General features: G+C 36.6%; 1 protein-coding gene across 1 annotated transcript; it reads left to right on the forward strand.

The window, feature by feature from the left end:
* The first annotated feature begins 736 nt into the window (after nucleotides 1-736).
* nek10 (NIMA-related kinase 10) lies at nucleotides 737-19,273 on the forward strand. The gene is made up of 34 exons (XM_088013711.1): nucleotides 737-825; nucleotides 915-975; nucleotides 1,099-1,229; nucleotides 2,364-2,459; nucleotides 2,545-2,629; nucleotides 2,714-2,755; nucleotides 2,848-2,926; nucleotides 3,016-3,083; nucleotides 3,315-3,394; nucleotides 4,685-4,771; nucleotides 4,881-5,101; nucleotides 8,961-9,089; nucleotides 9,452-9,513; nucleotides 9,595-9,666; nucleotides 9,755-9,819; nucleotides 10,232-10,334; nucleotides 10,456-10,584; nucleotides 10,660-10,797; nucleotides 10,881-10,926; nucleotides 11,014-11,135; nucleotides 11,382-11,484; nucleotides 11,568-11,643; nucleotides 12,317-12,446; nucleotides 12,523-12,593; nucleotides 12,673-12,874; nucleotides 12,950-13,031; nucleotides 13,892-13,943; nucleotides 14,078-14,115; nucleotides 14,264-14,364; nucleotides 14,784-14,894; nucleotides 16,012-16,117; nucleotides 16,293-16,336; nucleotides 17,086-17,141; nucleotides 18,152-19,273. The coding sequence occupies exons 1-34, from the start codon at nucleotides 746-748 to the stop codon at nucleotides 18,201-18,203; spliced, it is 3,120 nt and encodes a 1,039-aa protein (XP_087869837.1). The 5' UTR covers nucleotides 737-745; the 3' UTR covers nucleotides 18,204-19,273.
* Nucleotides 19,274-22,850: the final 3,577 nt, after the last annotated feature.

Here is a 22,850-nt window from a genome sequence, read left to right on the forward strand (position 1 = left end):
GTCACGTAAGAACCTTCGAACTCAAGGCAGCTACGACGGAAAAACTGACGTAAAATCTACGTGAATGTCAGTAGAGCGGAGACATCGTAGATCTCGTGATATCTTCGTGTTCCTTTGAGTGGAAGTGGGCTCTCGCGATAAGTCACACCACAACCTTTAAAGTCAAAAGAAACATCACAAAACGGACCAGTTTTATTTAGAAAAGGACTGTAATGTTGTTAAAAATGTATGTTTAAACTGTATTTTTCTGTTTTCTTTTAATAACGGTTATTCAAATCAACATTATTCTAAATAGAGGAATAAACCAGCTCAAATCTAGATCCTTACAACGTCGAAATAGCTGTAGTGCCTACAGGCAGCTGCAAGCGTCGTTGTACCCATGGCAACGAAGACAATGCAGAAAATTGTCGTTTCTTTTTCTCATGAGATAATGTTTAGGACGTCAGCTGTTTCGTGAACATAAAATATATTGCCTGTAACTCTGGAATATTTCATTTGTATTTAATTTCTTAAAAATAACTGTTTTTACGGAGGTGGAAACAGGGTAAGAAACCTAACAATTATTAGCTCATCTGACAAGACTTTTTCGGTATCCGGTTTTATTTTGGCCAAACAGCTAACACTAAAAGTAATTTCATTCGGTTTTTTTCCCCGTTGAAGTGATAAGTGTCTGGCTAAACAGGCTAGATAAAAAAAAATGTTTGGCTAAATTTAGCTCTTGCTTCATAGGCAAACAAAATGTAAAATGCTGAAAATGTCTAACTTGGCTAAGAAAGTGAGACCAGAACAAAAGTTGCCTCTCAAATCTACAGCAACCCAAAGCAAGTAAGACTGGTTATCTCCTCCTCTAGCAATTTATAAATTTATTTGCCTGATCTGATATGAGCAAATCACCTGATAAGCATGTTTTCTAGGGCATCTTATGATCTCAAGAGGCTCCAGTCCCTGCTTGCCAAAAGCAGTTCCAGACAAGAGGTGAAGAGCAGCACAATACGCCACACTGAAGCAGCATGTCCAGACATTCTGATAATATACATAGCAGCTCATTTTTCTCCTGTCAGACCTGCGTTGTAATGTGATCGTTTCTCTGTGTTTCAGGTGTCAACACCGAGTCACAGTAAATCAGCCAACAGCAAGGCCATCAGATCCTCACATTCTCCAAAACACTCCAGCAGGCTCAGGAATGAAACTTATCCCGACAATGAAGTGGCTCAACTGGAAAAATTCAGGTTTCCTACAGTGGAAAATTAAAATTTACTCTGCAACACCGAATTTAAAAATCAAATGTTCTTAAATTATAAACCAGTGACTAAATCCATAGTGCTGTATTCTATATTGGTGGAAGTTGTAGTGGAAAAAAGTACAAGAGAAAATATAAACAAGCAAAAAATGCACCTATAAATACACAATACTGCCCCTTTAAATAAAAAGTGAGTTAGAAGACGAATGCAGAAAACCCCATTTTAGAAAATAAAACCATTTAGCTTATGCCTGCTGAGAGTTTTATAAAGATACATAAAGAAGTTTTAATCTTTATAAAAAATTATAAAGAAGCCTCTTAGAAACCCTGATATAAAATAGTTATGTTTTAGGTGAAAATAATGTCTACATCTTATTGTAAATGTCGACTACAGCCTTTGGAGATGTTAAAGTTGACCTCTTTTGCTTCCTTGAACAGGTTAGGATAGGTCATTGGGCCATACGAAACATATTTATTACATTTTTTGCACAAAATCTTTCTTAGCTTTCTTTCTTTTAGTCTGACCAGTTCTGCTCTTTTCAGAATGAGCTGCTGCTGGCCACGGCCCCCAACTCAACATTTACATTTGCACCTAAAAATGGCTGCAAACAGGTGCTCAATTATACAACAGTAGATCTTTAAAAAAACAAAACTGGAGCCTCCTGCACAACCAACAAGAATGTTACAAGTTGTTGTCTTTTCCAGCAGCCATTGTACATCACATATGGCGTTAAAACAACCTGGTCAAACTTGCTTAAGCTCCCCTTGGTGACGGATTTGGCGTTGCTAGGTAACAGCACAGTGCCCGTCAAATGTGACTTAACAATCTGGAGGTTTTTGAAACGGCTCATTTTCCATGGAGCAAAAAACATTAACTTGTTGCCAAAAAACTACTGGATGGTTTTTTAAGTGTTTTGGCTGTTTTTAGGAGCAGCAGAGACCCAGATGGAAGTATAAATATGTTTAAAATGTGAGTTTTGCATAATAGGTCCCCTTTAAATTAACTTATAATTTGTAGCTCTTCCAAGGTTTAAAAGCAAAATTTCTCTCTCTATAGAGAATCAAACTAAAAGTTTTTTTTTTTCTCGTCGTGCCGATCATAAAAGCTTTTTCTGTTTTCCAGCATAATATACAAAGACCAAAGATGTTTCAGCAGTCACCCGTTGAGTAAACTGTTCCTGGACATTCTTACATCTTTGGTTAGGAATCGACTCTGCAGGTAAATTACTGTGGAAATACTTGAGATTTTCATAGTTTTTCACAATTTATATTAACTATTGATTATTATTATTATTTATTGAAAGTGAATGGATCGACCACGCAACACCCGAAGCTGTTAATAGAGTTCTGATCTGCATTCGACTGCTGATCAGGGATCCCAATTATCAGGCACAAACCAAAAAGAAAATCAAATTTAATTGTTTTTTTTTCTCTTTTGTGTAAAAGAACCATGATTTTTTGGTATTTTTGCAGAATATTCTTCACCAGCTCGAAGGCATCAGTCTGCTTGCCAAGGTAAATACTTCAAGGTTTTATTTGTAACCTCAAACAACCTCTCATCCAAATATATCTCACGCAGCTCTTATTGGCCTTCTGTTCCTCTGCAGTACATGGAGTCTGTCACTGCCAAGTACATATCTTGTGGTGAGGAGGTGTTTGATACACAGAAGCTCGTTACAATGACCTGTGAGTAGGCAGAACCACAGAAACACTGGCAGGTGGAACTGGGTTTGTGTCAATCAGCAGCAGAATCACCGATTTGATCTCTGTTACAGACATGTTTCAGAAGTTGTCGACCGCTGATAATCAACGGCTGTGGGTCATTGAGAGTGGCGCGCACAGGGTAATTTTAATTTATATTCTTAGGGCCTTTGTCCAATGCATGTAATTTTTATAACTAGGAGTTTGATTATTTGTTGAATTAAAAAAGAAGAAGAATAGAAAGAGTCTTATGCATTTCCTATTAATCTCAGACCAACTTTCTTGAACTACAAGAAACACTAAAATCACACAGAAATGTAGTATGAGCTGATATATAGAACAGAAATTAAATTTCTACTTTTAAATTGGTCAGACGTTGGTGAAACTCCTCTCCACCACAGACCGCAGCGTTTTACAGGGAGCTCTGCTTGCACTCACCGCTTTGGCTGAGAGGTAGGAACACCTCTACAAAGATGTATATCTGGGGATTTTCTCATTTATTTTGGTTATTTTTAACATTTCCATATGCAAATATATAAAAAAGACAAAAAAACAAACAAAAAAATCCCCAAAGAGACAATGCTGAAAAACCATCCATCCATTTTCTGTACACCCTTGTCCCTCGGTGGGGTTGGGAGGTGCTGGTGCCTCTCCAGCTATTGTTCCGGGTGAGAGGCGGGTTCACCCTGGACAGGTTGCCAGTCTGTCACAGGGCAACACAGAGACAAACAACCAAGCACACACACACATTCACACCTAGGGGCAATTTGGAGAGGCCAATTAACCTGACATGTTTTTGGACTCTGGGAGGAAACCGGATTACCTGGAGAAAACCTACGCATGCACAGGGAGAACATGCAAACTCCATGCAGAAAGACCGGGGCCGGGAATTGAACCCAGAACTTTCTTGCTGCAAGGCAACAGCTCTACCAACTGCACCACTGTGCAGCCCTGCTGAAAAACCAAACAAAATAAAAAAAAATGTTATTCCAACTTGTACTGGATATCTGTTTTGCATAAACAATATCTAAATTCTTGTCAATGGAAAAAACACAAATTGTAGATGTAAAACATTAGTTTATTATAGCTAGGCTTGTCACTATGACAAATATTATCGTTCATTGTGATGAAGATATTTAAGATATTATAAAGATAATGGGATAATAATGCAAGACCACATTCTCAAAGATCAATAAACCTGAGATTCTAATGAACATTTAATACTGGACCTGGAAGATATTTTCCAAAATAAAGAAACATAACAATAAAAACATCAAATAAAATGAATAATGAAGTCTCTGTAAACAAAATGATCCTTCATGAAAGGGGATAGTTGAGACCAAAGCAAACAGACTGAAGACTTTTGTCGTCCACATTTTGGTAGAAAGAGAAAAATGATAAATCATGGAAATATAAATGATTGAGTTAGTTTTAATGTTCATGTGATTTATTGATTTATTGCAACAGGCCTAATCATACCTTCACTTTTTATACATACAAGATCAAAAGATCAAAATCAAAAGAGCAGAATAATTTCCGTATGTTTTTCTAAAACATCAAAGGAATTTCAGCTGAGTCTCATAAAAGAAAATAAACAATCATAATCAAACCTTTTTTGCATTTGTTTAGCAAGTAAATTTTGTGATATAAAGAGTCCCAAACAGTTTTAACTTTTCACAACAATGGTTCAAATTGAAACAGATATTTCATACATAAATATTCTAATCTTTTGTTTTTCTGCAGCTCTGAATGTAGAACAGAAATCGGAGAACTGCAAATTGTGGATAGCCTTCTTGTAATACTGCAGGAATATGACCTGCTCTCAAAGAGGTTGGAAATTTAAGTAATTTCTCAGTGATGCACTTCCTGTGTGGTAAAACATTTAAAAATAAAAGCTCTAACAGCCTCATGACCTGATGAAGCCTTGTGTTTCCTGCAGAATGAGTGCTGAGCTGCTGAGGCTCCTGTCTTCAGTGCAACATGTGAGGGTCCAGCTGAAGGAGCTGGAGGGAGTACCGGTGCTGCTGAGCCTCCTGCACAGCAGGAACCTGAAGCTGCTGTGGAGCGTCACCTGGGTCCTGGTCCAGCTGTGTGAGGATCCAGACTCCAGGGCTGAGATCCGGAGCTGGGGGGCCGTGCAGCAGCTCCTCCGTCTGCTCAGCGTGTAAGTCTTACAAGTTTGTCAGCTGGATTTTACTGTGATCTTTCATGCTTAAGTTTGGACAACTGCAGCGAAAGGTGATTGTTGGAAGCACAGAAATTTTTGTTTACATTTTGGTTTGCAGCAGAAAAACTACTGTAAGGAATATCAACACGTATTGTGCTTACTCTGTGCTGTTTTTCTTTCATGAAGCACAGTACCGTCAAAATGGTCGACATTAAATCTAGAAGAATTAAACTCCAAACAGATCCAAACACTCCGGCTGGATGGTAGATTGTCATGAAAGTTAAAATGATATGCAATAATATTGTGCTGTTTTAAGATAATTTTCAAGTAATTTAATGCTAATGGCATAATCATACAAGAACACATTCTCAAAGACCAATAAACTATAGATTCTAATAATCATTAACAACTGGAAGACATTTTAAATATCCAAAAAAAAACTACTGTAAGTAGTATCTGAGAAAATGTCAAGAAGTAGCATGCTTATTCTGATGTTTTTCTTTCATGAAGAAAAACAGCATAGTGTCTGTATTAAATCTAGAAGAATTAAACACAAACACCCCGTGTGGGTCTTGCTACTGACAAGAAAACAATACTTCTTAACTTTGTGTAAATATGCTGTTGTTGTTTCTCATGCACATGCATATCTGTTACACAGTTCTTGTCTCTTTAAATCTAATTAAACTGCTGCTGGCCACGGCCCCCAACTTAACGTTTGCCCTCACATGTGAAAATGGCTCCCAACAAATGTGTGGGTTTTATACAACCGTACATCTTTGAAAAGCAGGAGTAGAGCCTCCTGCACAACCAACAAGAACCAACAAGAACACAGCAAGTTATTGTCTTTTCTAGCAGCCATTTTACAGCGCACACAGCTGTAAAACCAGCTGACCAAATGTGCTGGAGCTCAGCGTGGGTTGCTAGGTGACAGGCTGGGCTTCAATGGGGTTACTTAGGAAAGGCACAGCGCCCTTGGAAAGTGACTTATGTTGAGAAAATAAATTTAAAATAAGCTAGTTTTATAACTTAACATGTCTTGATTCAAATGGCCTAAATTGTGGTTTTAAAATCAGTAATGTGTTCTGGCCTATTGACCTTTATGTTACTTGTAGTTACAGCAGATGGTTTGCTAGGATCGTTTGAACTGCCTTTTGTCTGTGTGGGAAAACAATACAGTAGAAGTTGTAGCTTTTCACACTCATCTGTGAAAGGCCGTAAACACGGCAGGAGTTTTAGGCTTCAGACAAAGTGTCAGAGATAGCTCCTGGTTGGATGAGCAAAGATACGCCTTATTTGAATAAATTAAAGATAAGAATACGCCTTCACTATAAAACTTTCTACACAGGAGTAACACATTAGATTTGCTCTTGCAATTCTCCAAAGACGTCTTTGCACGTCTTTGCTTTTCTTTCTTTCCTTCTTTTTCCAAGTCTGTCAGGTAAATGAATGCATGTCTCCGTTGTTCTGCAGTTTCTGTGTAAGTTCATACGTTGTCTTCTATTGGAGACTCTGTAATTCTGTGACGTCAACACGCATTGCTGTTTTCTTCTGAGTGACTACACGCGGCCCGCCGAGAGGACCTGGGATCCAAGAGGAAGAGAGCCTCTTCCTAAGGCTCCAAGAGGCTTCCAAGAGGAAGCCTCTTGGAGCTTCCTCTTGGAAGCTCCAAGAGGAAGCTAATAGGTATAATACCTAATAGGTATAATACCTATTATACCTATTAGGTATAATAGGTATAATTATACCTATTATAATTTTGGATAATAGGTAGGACCTATTATCCAAAATTCACATTTTGAATGTTTTTTAATAACATAACTTTAAATAACTTTAATAACTGCACACCATTTTCTTGTGTCCTAAATTTATCCTTACTGTTTTGCACCTTATTCTGTTTTTTTATTTTTTAAATTTGTGTGAGTTTTCATGCCCCCTCTTACCTTAACTTGCTGCTGTGACGTCTGAATTTCCCCACTGTGGGTCAATGAAGGACATTTATGATCTATTTTCTATTCTGTTTTATCCTGGAATGTCTGTTGCTTGAAGTGTGGTTTGGTCTAACCAACCCTCAGTATTCCAATTAAAGTCCCAGAAGTATTTAGCAAACTCCACATGTTTATGGCTGTGGTAGAACAATGTAAAAAGCATTTTAATGCCGTCACGGCCACGACCAGATAGCGTGTACATGCCATGGAAACCATGGAGATTCAGTGATCTCACTCTTTGCTGCTGTTTTATGGCAGTGAGCTCATTAGTTTGTCAATACTTCAATTTTACCAACTTTCTGACTGTGCAAGGGCAGATAAACACAAGTCCTTGTCTAGTCTCGTTTTTCACAGTATCTTAAATTTAATTATTACCCTGACTGTAGATATGATCAAGTTTAAAAGGGAAATATTAGACAAAATTCACATTTTGCATGTTTTTGTACTTCCATTTGGGTTTTTATAGCTTCCAAAAACAGCCCAAGCGCTAAAAAGAAAACACCCAGCCATTTTTTGTCTCTAAGCCAAAGGGTTTTTGACTGTGGAGAATAAGCCATGTCAAAAACCTTTGGGATGTAACATCACAAATCAGCAGGTGCTGCATCATTACCTAGCAACCCAAGAAAAGTTCCAGCACGTTTGGTCAGCTGGTTTTACCGCTCCATGTGTTGTACAATGGCTTCTGGAAAAGTCAAGTGTTTTGTTGTTAACTTTCCATCCAGGAACCACTTTCTGCATTCTTGTTGGTTGTGCAGGAGGCTCCACTTCTATTTTTCAAAGATGTACGGTTGTACAGTTGCACATCTGTTTGCAGCCATTTTCACATGCGAGTGTAAATGCTAAGCTGGGAGACGTGGCCAGCAGCTTATTTGGATTTAAAGTAACAGGAGGCCCTAAAACAGCTTATAATGAAACAATCTCAAAATAGGCAGAACTGAGCAGAACTGAAATCTTATTATCTAAAAATGATTTTGTGCAAAACAAAGTTTGTAAAAATTGTAAACCTATCCTAACCTGTTCAAGGAACAACAATAGGTGTTGTGTTTTGAGTTGTTTTGAATGTTTGGTTATTCTGTGTTCCTTTGTCTCTTTGTTTGATTTCGTTAGACTCAGTGATTCACATGTATTATATTTATTTCTTGTGTCTAGTTATTCCTTGTTACTCTAGTTTAATTATGTTATTCTTTAGTTTTAGATTAATTTCCTTGACCTTGTGTCCTCTCCCTCGCCCCCTGTGTCATTTTTTTCTCTCTCTCCCCTCACACCTGCAACCTGTTAGCTCATAAGCTCAGGTTTTTGTTCCAGCATTCATCCTCACAGTATCACTAGTCCCTCTGGTTATTTTCCCCTAATTCTTCCCTGTGGCATTTTTCTTGACTTCATGGTTTTTGCTCTACTCTGGCTCCCTGTGCTCCTTTGTAAGTTTTTTTATTTTATTAAATCTTGCTCCCAGCTCCTGCCTGCATTTTATTCCTTCCTCAAACTCACACATCATGACAACAGGTCACTTTCCCAACCTGTAAAGATCAATAAATATACTTAAATATACTTAAGACATGTTAAAACTGTTTTAGCTTTTTTAGTCTAATTAATCAAATTAAAGGTGATATTTTCCAGAATATTCAGTCCAAGATTATGCTACTGCAATAAAAGCTGATTTCCTTCAAAAACTTTTTAAATAATTGATAAAGTGATACACAAAAACTAGAAAGATTACCAATAATACCAAACGTAAAACACTGGAATATATTGGACTACAACTTAAAATGGCTGCTAGAATTGGAAAACATGTTACTGATTGTCTATTTGTTAAAGCTGATGCCTAAATAGTGTAATTAAGTTTGTTTGTTTTTGTCTCGGTGGTAAGATAAATCTCTTAATGACAGGCAGCACGCCTCTGACCGCTCCAGCATGGAGATGCTTCCCGCTCCCAGCAGCGCCCCAGAGGAGTTTGGACCGCATGAGGAGCTGCAGAACGCTGTGGCTCTGCAGTCCGGTCAGCGTCCACACTGCACAGAAAATACACTAGACTGTCGTGTTAAAATTCACCAAGGACAGCAGTGAGCAGAAAATAATGTGAAAATCATGTAAAATGTTTACTGTTGCTCACTGTAAGGATAATCCTCCCTGATAGAGAAGTCTTATCAGAGGCTGAGAATGTAAACAGATATTTCCTGAGACGTTTAGACTGGATCAACAGTTTTACAGAACCGTTCTACATTTTCTGTTGAATGTCTAAAAACGTGATTTGTGTTCAAAGATGCTCCCAGTATGTCCTGTGACTGTAATGAAGAGTTGTAAATGTCGCTGTCTGAGTTTTATTGAACAGTTTGGGTTTGTTTTTGCTTCTTGTCTCAGCGTGCTGTACAGCCCTGACTGAGCTGAGTCTGGACGACACGTCTGCTCACCACATCGTACAAGTAAACAGCTCTTTCTTAAATAGCACAAAATATTAATTTAAGCTTTGCCTCAATCAATAAACTGCACTTTTCTCTTATTAGGAAAACGGTATCTACATAATTGCAAACCTAATTTTGCTAAAAAGCTCTGGACCGAAGGTCACGTCTTTACAGGTATGAGCTTCATATCAAAGTAAGGAGCATTGCAGCTGCAGGTTTGTTGTGGTTCAGTAAATTAAATGTTAATATTTTGTTTTGGCAGTGTTACGCTTTCCGAGCGCTGCGATTTCTCTTCAGCGCTGAAAGAAACAGGTTTATTTTTAAAAGGTAATGCCTCTGTGACCTTCGTGGTCAAGTTTTGTTTTCAGGCTTTCATTTTGCATTTTGGTTTCTGTGTTTCAAATGTTATTTTCTGTTTCTGGTGAACTTTACTTTTAGGTTTAAAACCTAAAACTTTAATTCCTCATGATTTCTTTATTTATTTATTTTGCTCCAATCAGAGCAGGCAACTGCTCTGATTGGAGCATGTTTTATTAGCATGTTTTATTAGTATGTTTTATTAGTATTCTTCTACAATGCAAGTTTGAATTTATTTCTTTGTATATTTTCCCCTTTGTGCTGCTGTTTCTCTTCACTTATCCTCTACATGGGAAAACCTTCTTAAAATCTTAAAATCTTTTCTTTAATTTGATATTTACCAGAGATGGATGACCCCAGCTGTACCCTTTATCCCTCTCAGGCTCTTTCCCACAGACCTCTTTGAGTCGTTTATTGATGTTGGACATTATGTCAGAGACCTCACAGCTTATGAGGAGCTACAAACCAAAGTGTCTCTCTACACTGTAAGAGCAAAGAAATGTTTGTTTGTTGGACTGGAATGGGATCGTAAAATATAACTTTTCTCATTCGTTTTTCAAACCTGGTAAAATAACAAATGTATTTTTATTTTTTATTTTAATGCAGGAAGAGGAACTGAGTTGTCTGAGAGAGAATATTGAGTCCCTGAACCAGAACCGACCGCCGCTCAGAGTAATCGGTGGCTACTCCATATTGGACCACCTGGGCTCTGGGGCGTTTGGAAGTGTCTTTAAAGTAAAACAAACATTTAGAAAAATAACATAATGTTCTGTTTATATTAGATTTCAGCTCATTCGCTCTTACTGGCAGGTCCAGAAGCAGACCGGTCAGAACTTCCTGGCTCTGAAGGAGGTGAACCTGCACAACCCGGTGTTTGGCAAAGACAAGAAGTCCAGAGACAGCAATGTGGAAAAGATCATCTCTGAGCTTACAATCATCAGAGAACAGGCACAGCTCGCATCCTGCTCAACATTTCTACATATATTTATTCAATATGTGTAGATAACAATTTATTTCTTCTCTTTTTCCAGATGACACACCCAAACATAGTTAAATATTACAAAACATTTTTGGAAGGTGATTACAGTACCTGTCATTCCAACACATTGGGGACTGTTTTCATTCAAACCGTTAAAAAAAGCCAGACATGCTCTCTGATTATAGACGACAAGCTTTACATTGTAATGGAGCTGATCGAAGGCGTGCCCCTGGCTGAACATTTCAACTCTCTGAGGGACAAGCAACAAAAATTCACTGAAGACAGAATCTGGAACATTTTCATCCAGGTAAAACTTTTCAGTTTAGCTTTTTATAATCAGAAACACATCCATGAAGATCTGAAAAGCTTCACTGCTTAGGTAGAGCAGAGTAAGGTAGAAGAAAACTCAGTTCAAGGAGACCAACAGGGAATAAATGATGTTAATAGGAAAAAGCAAAATTTGGGAATGAGAAGTTACAGGTGGAAGAAAATTAAAATAATAAAATTACAGAATTATCCTAATCTCAGATTACATTTTTTAACCTTCTCTCAGATGTGCCTGGCCTTGAGGTACCTGCACCAGGAGAAGAGGATAGTTCACCGTGACCTTTCACCCAGTAACATCATGCTGGGGGAGAACAATAAAGTCACCATCAGTGAGTCTGAGCAGGCGCCGCTTCCTCCTTCCTGTCCTCTCTTGTTCGGAGGGTTAAACCTTTATATTTCCTTCTGCTTGAAGCTGACTTTGGGCTCGCCAAGCAGAAACAGGAGAACAGTGAGCTGACATCAGTGGTCGGCACCATCCTTTACTCATGGTGAGAAACTTTAACCAGAGGATTCAGCAGCACTTCAGTCAGAATGGAGCTGCTGCTGATGGTAGATTATGGAGGTTAAATTCAGTAACTTTACTGTCTAAACCTGTTAAATATTAGCAGTTTAATCTGGAGTATTGCCCCTCCTTCTTATACGAAATTGGTGTCAAACGTTTGTGTTTGTACCGCCGTCATTTTGAAGATATTTATAAATGTTTCCAGAAACCATCAAAGCTCAACCAGTCAGTCCACATTTACAAAATGTTGTCTCTACTTCTGTTTTTCAAAAATGTACTTGTGTATAATTGTGCATCTGCTTGTAGCCATTTTCACGTCTGAGTGTAAACGTTGAGTTTGGGGGCGTGGCCAGCAGGAGCTCTTTGGATTTAAAGTGATAAGACGTATTAAACAGCTCATTCTGAAAGGAGAAGAACTGAGCAGATTAAAATCTCGTTATTTGCAAATGATGTTCTGCATAAAAATGTAATGAACATGTTTTGTACAGACCTAAAGTCACCTGTTAGAGGAAGTACAACAGGTCACCTTTTATAGTGAGAATAATACAGTGTCTTTTAGTAAACTCTGTCTGGAAACCTGAGGAGCCTCTAGTGATTTAAAATGATACTTTTAGCTAGGAAGTATCTTTACTGAGTTTGTGTTTGTGTGTTGTTGACAGCCCAGAGGTGGTGCAGAACAAGCCGTATGGGGATAAAGCCGACATCTGGGCTTTGGGCTGCATCTTGTACCAGATGGCAGCTTTACATCCACCGTTCTACAGCAGCAACATGCTGTCACTGGCCAGCATGGTAGCAACAAACCAAACCAATCTACCTCATATTTACACCCTCAGACTTACGTTTTGCTCTTGTTCTGAACTGACAGATCGTTGAAGGAGTCTATGAGCCGGTTGAAGAGGGAGTGTTTTCAGACAGACTCACAGATATGATCCGATGGTGAGACTTCAGCGCAGACGTCGACATGTTGCTGCTAATTTGGATTAGCATTTCAGTATTCTACCTGCTAATCCGTCAGGTGTTTGAGTTCGGACCCGGAGCAGCGGCCGGACATCGTAGCCGTCAGCTCCAGGATCTCTGACCTCATGATGAGGCTGATGGACGGACTCTACATCTCCCAGAATGCACTGCAGCGCAGGGCTGATAAAGACAGGAAACGAACACAGAAGTATTTTTTGGAAAGGCAACAGAGCAGGAATAACTTCTGCCACTCAGACATGGTAAACCTGGACTCTAGGGTTTTAAACACGTTGCTTTGTGTAGCGCTCCAGTGTTTATATAAGTTTTTAATGCAGGGAAGGCGGCTGACTGAGACTGAATGTTTGGCTCGGAGCTCCTCTGCAGTCTGCAGCTCTGGAGACGCCATGCAGGCAAACTGTCAAGGTGAAGCACAGACACAGATTTGATGTAACTGGGAAATCTGGGAGCAGTGACGACCTCTGACCTGAGCCTTCAGAGCTACATAAAGACCTTTACAAGGTCGGCCTTCTGTCACCTGAAGAGCATTTCCAGGATTAGACGACTAATGTCTCAGCGAGATCTGGAGCACGTGCGTCAAACTGAGGCCCGAGGGCCAAATGTGGCCCACCGCAGCTTTTCATGTGGCCCTCTAGATTACATCAATAAGTCTTTCAGTTTTTCACAAAATTCACACAAAATCAGCAGATCCCCACTTTTTTTTTTCAGATTTTTACTCCAAATTTTTCTCAAAATTGGCCATAAAAATTGATTCAGCTTTACTTCATGCCAAGTTATAGCCATTAATCCATACGGCAGATAATAAAAAGTCACATTTAACATCATACATTTGCACAAATATCACAAAAATTCCTTACAAATATTTCTAAATTAGTGGCACAAAATATGTTACTTTGCAAAAAACACAAAATCAATCATGAACCCCTTCTAACCCTTTGTTGCTGAAATGTGCGATACCAATAAACTTGTTTTATAACTGTTTCTAAAAAATATGCTACAAAAATCCAACTATTTTGTTCATCTCAATGAAATATTCTTTAGTTTATTATTGAACAGATCAAATGAAAAAGGCATAAAAACGTATTTAAAAAAAAAATGTATTCAAATGTTGTGACCCATGTTCTTTCAACTTAGCGATTTAAGTTTGGACACCACTGATGTGGGGTGAAGGAGACATTAGAGTCTATTTGTGAGTTAACGTTTGGCTCTTTGGTTCAGTTTATATGGATTTCATTTAACAACCCTTGTTTTATTTCCAGCTCCAGACTTGGAGCCTGTGGTTTGTGCCTCACCGGATCAGATTGTAGCCTGGTAGGTGAAAACAGACGCATATTTTATAACATTTGCATTAATTTACATTCCCATCCCGGCCTCCTCTGGTTAGAGAGGAACGGGTGTCGACGTTATTCTGCTGAACTGCTTCTCTCACTTCCTCTTTTTCTCAGTGGGGATTTTGCTACTTCCAAGATAAAATCAAGACCAGGTACCATTTCAACATCTGCTTTTAAATAATATTATGACACAAAATAGAGAAGCCATCGTCAGTGCACACATTTTACATGTTGTGGGTCCCCTCTGATATAAAATGTGAATTTTCTCAGCCAGGATGAAATGTTTTCTTATGGTTTAAGGGTCTCTAGGGATCTGTGTCTCTCAGAGGAAACTGCGACAGATCGACGACCCCATCCAACGGCTGCTGGTTCAGCTGCACAAAATCATCTTCATCACTCAAGTACAGACATTTTCTAAGTTTATTTTTTAAAATAAAATGCTTTATCTTTTTAATTTATTCATTTATTTAAATACATTTTATTTTAAAAATTATTTTTTTTATTTTGATAAAAATATATTTATTTATTCATTAAAATAAATATAATTTATTCTAAAAGTACAAGTTTTATTTATTTTAAAATATTTTTTTACATTTAAAAAATAAAATTAAAAAATAATTATATATATATATATATATATATATATATATATATATATATATATATAGTTTTTTTTTTTTTTTCTTTCAAAAATGTAAAAATTTTAAATTTAAAAATCAAGAGCATGAGTTAAATAAATTATACATATGCTTCCTTTAAATCCATGTTGGTCCTGATATTGTTCAGTTTCAACATTTTTCCGGGTGTGATTAATTTCCAGCTTCCTCCCGCTCCGAACTACAACATGAAACGGCGACTCGTTGAACGATTCAAAAAGTCTCTCTTCCACCTCGGCAGCGACCCTTACAACCTAAAGGTGGAGCTCAGAAAGGTCAGAAAGCTTTCGTGTCCACCGAGCAGCGCTCACACACAAAACACGTTGTTTTACTGAGCAGCTGCTAACCTTAAAACACGTTGAGAAGGATCAAGAAGCCCGCGTGAATTTTAATTTATATATTTGGAACTGGACCTGTTTTTCTTTGGATGTTATTTGTTGTTAATTTTTCCTGCACAAGTCAGTAAAATTTAAATCATATGAAAATAAAACACTATATCCCTCAAGTAACTCAGTTTTTTATCACTTTTATCTGAAGCAAATTACAAACTAAGAATCAGAGTTTGTACGGGTGCTTGAAATACTCGAGAGTGCTTGAAATCCTTGAGAGTGCTTGAAATCCTTGAGAATGCTTGTGTTTCAAGTAGGTGTTTCAGAGGTTTTGGAAAGTGCTTGATTTCTGTATAAAGTCCTTGAAAGTGCTTGATCTTCAAACTGCACAGTTTTGTAATAAATTGCAATCGAATGTTTGGTTATAAAAACATTATTTTACAGTTGAAACCAGATATTTTCAGGCACCTAATAAAAGACATACAAACATTTTACTCACTGCAGTTTAAAGCTAAATCAAGCTAAACTTTTATTGTTTTAAGTTAGTTAAAATTACCAAAATTATTTATATCTGCTAAATACCAGAAAACTTAGCGGGAACATTTTGTTTTAGAGATTTTTTTTATTTATTTTTTTACTTTCTTTGTATATTATATTTAAATTTTAAATTGAGCAGGAAGGATTTCTACCTTAACACAATTTGTTTGGATTGTTTCAATATAATGAATATTTATTATTCCTAATATCTTAGTGACTTATTGATCTGTGTAATTGAAATAAAAGTTGTTATATTTTATATGGTGAAGTTATTTAAATTGAGGGAAATTTTGTTAATTTAGTTTTGTTTTCAGAGCAATTAGATGTTTGGGAGACACTTCAAAACATAAAATGATATATGTTAGTTTACTTCTACAATAAAATGTAGAATAACATTACAAATATTATTAATAACAGTAATAATGACTTATATTACCTAATAATGAATTGAAACTGCAGTGCTGGGAAAGTTTGTAAACTTACCTTGACAATGCTTGAGCTTTACTGGATGTGTGTTTTGCCCCAGCTGGTCCAGGCTTCCTCAGAACTGGTGGAGACGAGCTCAACCAGTTTGGACTGGCAGCGTGTGGTGCAGCTCCTCCGAGGGGAACACCTCACTGCAGACACCTCAGGTAGATTTATCCCCCTGCAGTAAAACAGAGTCGCTCCTGCAGGAATCCAAAACAAACACCGACACGATCCGTTTCTGTCTCAGCCTGATTTTATCTCTTTATGTTTTCAAAACAGATTTTTCAAAAATTGTTCTGAAGTTTATTAAAAACTTAATTGCCTTGTTTACTGTGGCAGGTGATGAGAATCTCAGGGACGGAGTTACATATCAGCAGATGCAGGTCAGTTTCTCCAGAGTGAAGGTGAAGTTTGTTTATTTTTTAGATTTAATTTGACTTTTTGATTCTTTTATCAAAATCTTGACGGTTTTGCTGACTCTGGTTACTGAATGGCTTAGAAAAATTAACAATACATTAAAGAACAAAAACCAAACATGGAGAAGCAGCTTTCAGCTTCTATACGCCACAAATCTGGAACAAACTTCCAGAAAACTGCAAAACAGCCGAAACACTGACTTCCTTTAAATCTAGACTGAAAGCCCAGCTGTTTAGAGTTGTTTTTGAACCATAATAAATCAAATATTCATCAACATATTTGGTGATTTTGATGATGACACTCAACAAATTTGATGTTTGTTACTGGTTTTCTCAGGTTGGTGCCTGTATGTTGTTCTTATAAATTCTTATTTTCGTGTTTTCATGATGTAAAGCTCTTTGAACTGCTTTGTTGCTGAAATGTGCTACAAATATACTTGATTGATTGATTGATTGATTGATTGATTGATTGATTGATTGATTGATTGATTGATTGATTGATTGATTGATTGATACAACTATATATGTCAGGTAAAAGTCTACATAGTCTCTTGTCCTAAACTAAGTTGTAAGTTGACTAACTTTCCTTTACTCAGAGTTATAATAGTCAGACTGAAGTTCTATTTCTACCTAGTAAATACAGCATTATAAAGTTTATTTTAGCTTTAGTTCTGCAGTCAGATGCAGTGAAAGGATCTTCTGCTCTTCCTCTTCAGGAAATCATTGAGGAGCTTTTAGAGGAGAACAGCTACTACCAAGCAACAAGCAACAGGTGAAAATGTTGAAATCCTGACAAATACAGGACAAAACAAACATGAAAAATCAATCATTGTCCAACAACCATCCTGATGTGTTTTATTTAAATCAGATCCATCCATTTTTCTTTATTTTGCCAATCTTGAACATGTTGTGTGTTTCTTCTGTGTTTTTGGACTAAAGGTAAGATTACTTAGAATCAATTAAACTAAATTTAAAGGGGATCTATTGTGCAGAACTAAGATGTTTTTCATTTTTGTTTGTCCATTTGGGTTTCTACTGCTTCTAAAAACAACCTTAAAAGAATCCACTTAGCCTAAGTTAATGCTCTTTGAAGTCGAATTTAGAAACCTCCCAGTTAAGTCACATTCCACAGGGGCTGAGCCGTTACCTAGCAACCCCACCAAAGCCAAGGCTGTTGCCTAGCTACCCCACCAAAGCCCAGGCTGTCACCTAGCAACCCCACCACAGCCTAGGCTGTTACCTAGCAACCCAGGCGAACTCCGGCACGTTTGGTTTCACCGTTGTACGCTGCTAGAAAGGACAAGTGTTTTGTTTGTCTGATATTCAGAAACCACTTACTGCATTCTTGTTGGTTGTGCAGGAGGCTCCACTTCTGCTTTTCACAGATGCACGGTGGTATAATTGCACATCTGTTTGCAACCATTTTTGCAATCAATGTTTCACTTCTAACCAGACATTTAACCTTTATTATAAGTAATCTGCCAGTGGAACTAGACCTTTTTCATCAATATTGAGGAATTACTGACTGAAAACAGTAAAACAAAAGCTCCTGCATTTTGCTGAAAAGTTACTTTATTTCAGGTGTAATCAGATACTAAAAATTAGATTAAAATTACTTGGTAAAATTAGTATTTTTTGTTGCTTGTTTGCTGTTCTCAACAGAATCATTTACTGTGTTGTGTATCTAATCGTGTGAAGCACTTTGATCTACCTTGTGGCTGAAAACGGCTCTGTAAATAAACTTGACTTGTCCTCCTTTAATTTGGTCCGTTTGAATCTTAGGGCCAAAGAAGGGAACCGGCAGCCATCTGCTTCCACCTGGCCAGGGGTCTGATCACTGATGACATCAGCAGACTTGTAAACACACACATGAGCACATGCAAAGACGAAAACAACATGCTGACATTCAGAAGGAGAAGAAGAAGAATGGTGCGCATTAATGACAGGAGGGATTTTTAACTACGTTTCAGTCTCTGAGGATCCTGCGGTTTTATAAATTTGGATGGAAACTCAAATGTGACTGAAAAATGTAACGTGCAAAGAAAAATTACTGGGGCATTTCTAAAACATATTTATCTTTAAAATTATTTGCACTTTCATCACATCTACACAGTAAAGAAGCTAAATTAAATTAACTTATTTTAATATGCAGAGCTTTGACACAGTTTTCCACCCTTTGACTTTTCCACATTTTGTCACCTTCAACCGTAAATTTAAACACATTTAACTTGAATTTTATGTGATTCACCAAAACAGATAAAAATCTTCAGGATTTCCATCCATTTTGTCATCAACTCTAATTCCTGCTACAGAAAAGCAACACCACAGCATGATGCTGCCACCACCTCTCTCTGCTGTGGGGATGGTGTGATCAGTTTTTTCCGTTTGTAATTTTACTTCCACTTTCCAATAATGATCTACTTTGTGTTAAAAGTAGATCATGAAATAGCATTAAAATAGTGTTTTGGTTTGTAATGTGAGAAAATGTGAAAAACATCGAGCGGTGAGAAGATAAAACCTTTTATAATAAAACTCTGTGGTGGCGCAGCATTTATAATCACCGCAGTGGAAACATTCATTTCACCCCCACATGCTGTTTGTCTGCATAAATGTGACTGTGAATGTTAAACCTGTTTCTGTTTGATTCTCTTTAAACTCAGCAGCAGATTTAACTGTTTCAGCTCATCGCTGCATGTGACAGCAAGCGCTTTTTACCTTCAACCCACAATTTCCTGCTCGTATATCTGTCAAAGGGCTGATAAGAGCTTTCACTTTGATTGAGCACATCTCACTGTCTGACTGCAGGTAAACGTAAAAACCAGTTCACATGGGGGATTTCTGCACATTTGTGCTGGGTGCAGTTTGAACTGAAATAAATTATCCACACAGAGTGAAAAAAACAAATGTAAAGAGCGTTTAAATATAAGATTTCTTCTGCACTTTGATTTAAAAAAACTATTCTGTATTCATCTGCTTTCGGTTATAAAAGCTGATCAACATAAACAACTTATTTCATGTTATTTTGTTCACATAATTTTGATTTAAGGCATTTAGTAGTTTAAGGTTAGGTTCCTGAAATAACATCTTGTTCTTTGTTTTTCCACAGCAGTTATGGCTTGATATAAAAGACTGAAGCAAAACTAAACTTAAAAATTAACAACTTTAAAATAAAACCATCTTTACAATGTTTGTTTTTAACCTGCAGAAAGTTCACTGTATATTTTTAAGAAAAGAAAGAAAGAAACTGACTTGTTAATATTGTGAAATGCGGAGCAGTAACTCTGTACTTTAGGGATTTAATTTACTGTTTAACAGACCAGTGGGCGCAAAGTGAGCAGTCTCCTACTGACCCAACAGGGGGCGCTGCAGTCCACGTTAATAAAGGGAAGTAACGTGAAACTTGAGCTTGTCAGTGAAGAACATTTTTAAATAACGATGGCAAAGTTCAATAAACAAAACAAAATATAGACAAAGAAAAACAGTGAATGTTTAATGATTTCATAAATGAAATTTTACAAATGAAAAATGATCGTATGTACAAACAGTTTTCACACTGCGCTGGTTTGTAGCAGAAACATAAAAAGAGAAAAGTAAAAACTAAATGTTGGAAAATGTTGGCACATTCGTGGCAGGCACATGTGAGTTTTTATAGGATGCAGGTTGAGCTGCTTAAATCCAATAACTTATAATTCATATCATTATTTCTGATTCTCCAAAATGAACATCTTTAATTTCAGATCAACTTTTCCTTTTTCTAATTAATACAACAATTTTCAAGTTTACTAAAATGTTTTTTTATGTTCTTTAGTTATGTTTGCCACTTTGTCACAAACACAGTGTAGCAAAAACAACAAGCAGCTCAGACTGATAAGAACATTAATTTTGTAGTTAAAACTGGAAACAGGAAATACAAATAGAGGATGTAAACTAATCTACCCCACAGTGCAACGAAGGCTACAAAATCCTTTTATGGTTCATATGTTTAATCCTGATAAAAAGAACAAGGAAAAAATATTTCCAGCAACAAAAATTAATAATAATGGTAATCTGCATTTAGATCATTTCATTCATGAAGTCTAAGATAAAAGTATTTAATATTTAGCTTACTAGCATGGTGATAAATGTTTCATTATGCTGGAGCGCACTCAGCAAAGCTGACAACAAAACGAGCTCAAACGTTACTACATCTTTTCACACATACAGTGGATATAAAAAGTGTAAAACACCTTTATTAAACCGTCATGTTTTCACAATGGAAAAATAACAGAATCTCAAGAAATCATCTACATTTTCAGCATGTAAATGTAAATATCTGGTGTCAGCTGTGTGTGTGCCGGTCTGCCCTTCAGTAACCACGTTTAAAGATTAAAAAGAAGATAAAGTTACTAAATGTTTAATCTACGGTCCTTTAATAATGACTCCCCATTATAGGATTTCTTTTCTTCAGATTACACAAAATCTTTTCCACCACTTGGTTACTTTCTTCTTCGTTAAATGTCACAAAAGCTTTTCCTGACCAGTAACAGTGCAGCAAATCTGTAAAATACTTCAACTATGGATGCAAGTATGAATATTTCTGTTGTATTCCTTTTAAATTCCCCCATGATCAACTTCAGCTTCAGGATGGCCGCCGCTTTTGAGACTTTAAAACCAGTTATTGCCATAAAATGTGATCCATTTTCACCACTTGGTTGAACTTTATCGCATCATATGTTTTTGACTTCGGTCATCCTAAATTTAAAGTGATGATATGAACCAAAATCAGACATAAAAACTGAAACTGAGAACTAGCTGTTAGCGATGAAGATGTGACAGAATCGATTGTCTTAATGGTGAGCTTCTAAGCTTTGTTTTTGCGGTTTAGCATTAGCTTGCATTAAAATGTAGCAGTATAGCACCAGCAGAGCAAATTATTTTGATGTGTTTAGTGGTTTAGCATTAGCTTGGGCTAATTTTTTTTCATATATTTAGCAGTTTAGAGTTAGCATGTGTAAATTTTTATGTATCTAAAAATTCACACATGCTACTTTTAAATAGCAGTTTTCAATAACATTTGTGTAGTTAAACTCTTTAGTGAATTCGTGGTCAGAGGTTAGCTGTTCTCACCACTGGCAATAACTGCTGCGAATTTTGGTCCAAACGTCTCAACTACAACCATTTTGAAAAATGTCCACCAGAAAGAGGAACACAAGAGAAATAAAAGATATGTATAATTTCTATGGTTTAAAATATGTTGGCTATGATTTGACACCAAACACAATAATTTAATTGGTGATTTTAGTGCAAAAATTTATTTTTAATCTTGAAAAATGGCCGCCATGTTGAAATTTTCAGTGGCTATTTTTTTTCCAATAAAGCTACTCCTGCTGCACTATAAGGTGAAATAATGTTATTTTAAAATGTGCACAGATCCTATAATATGGTCTCTCCAGGAATTTAAAGGGATTTTAATGTTAGCTGGACTTTATGAGAACTTCAGAGAAAACGGAGTTATGTTTGGAGGCAATTAGAAACCATTAAAATATAGTCAGTCAGTGACATTAGAGAAATTTCTCCAAGACTGTTGATAAAACAGAATAATTTGTTTGGAGGCAGACATAAACAGAAATCTCCTGTTTTCCAAATGTCTAGATTTGGAAAATTTCTCAAAGCCTTACAGAAGAAAGTATGAAACAAAATCAAACGTTAACTTCTGTGCCATAATTCCAAAAACGTCTCACACAGAAACAACACTGCACATCACCAAAGAACACCAGACCCACAGTGAAACATGGTGGTAGTTATTTTTACCCATCTGTGGAACTTCAGCTTTTCGTTAAATTGAATGAAGGTACGAATGGTTCCAACATTAGTCAGTTTAAACCCAATAAACCTCAGGTATCTGTTGAAACAGCTGAAGATGAAGAGGATACATCCAACCAAATAATGTCTTCTGAAGAGGAAAATCAATGTTTTGGGATGGCCTAGTCAAAGTCCATAACTAAATCTGACAGGAAAAAACCATGTCATTCCCAGCTGTGGTCCAACTGAATGTGGAAATGAAAATAAAATGTGATTCACTTGATTGTTAGTTAGAGAATGTGAACACATAGACGAAAAGTTACTGCAACTTTTGGCTCTAAAGTTTTAAAAGTTTTGAAATTATTTATCTTTACTGCAAAAATACAAAATGTTACCACACATTTTTGGTCTAGTTGCTTGTGCAAATATCTTAGTACACTTGAAATAAGACAGAACTAACTTGAAAGTAACTTTTTCTGCAAGAATGTTTTTTTTAATATTAATAATTAGTATTGCAGATTATTTAACAAGACCTATTTCCCGTCTTATAAATGAAATAATCTAGTATTTTTCCATCAGTATTAATAAATTATTGACTTAAAAAGCTCCTATATTTTGCTGAGAAGTTACTTATAAGTAAGTTTTGCCTGATTTCAAGTGTATTAATAGTTGCACCAGAAACATGAAAAAATATTTAAGA

The sequence above is a fragment of the Poecilia mexicana genome, unplaced genomic scaffold (assembly GCF_051168715.1).
Source record: "Poecilia mexicana isolate PSO_F unplaced genomic scaffold, ASM5116871v1 scaffold_16, whole genome shotgun sequence".
NCBI classification, from domain to species: domain Eukaryota; kingdom Metazoa; phylum Chordata; class Actinopteri; order Cyprinodontiformes; family Poeciliidae; genus Poecilia; species Poecilia mexicana.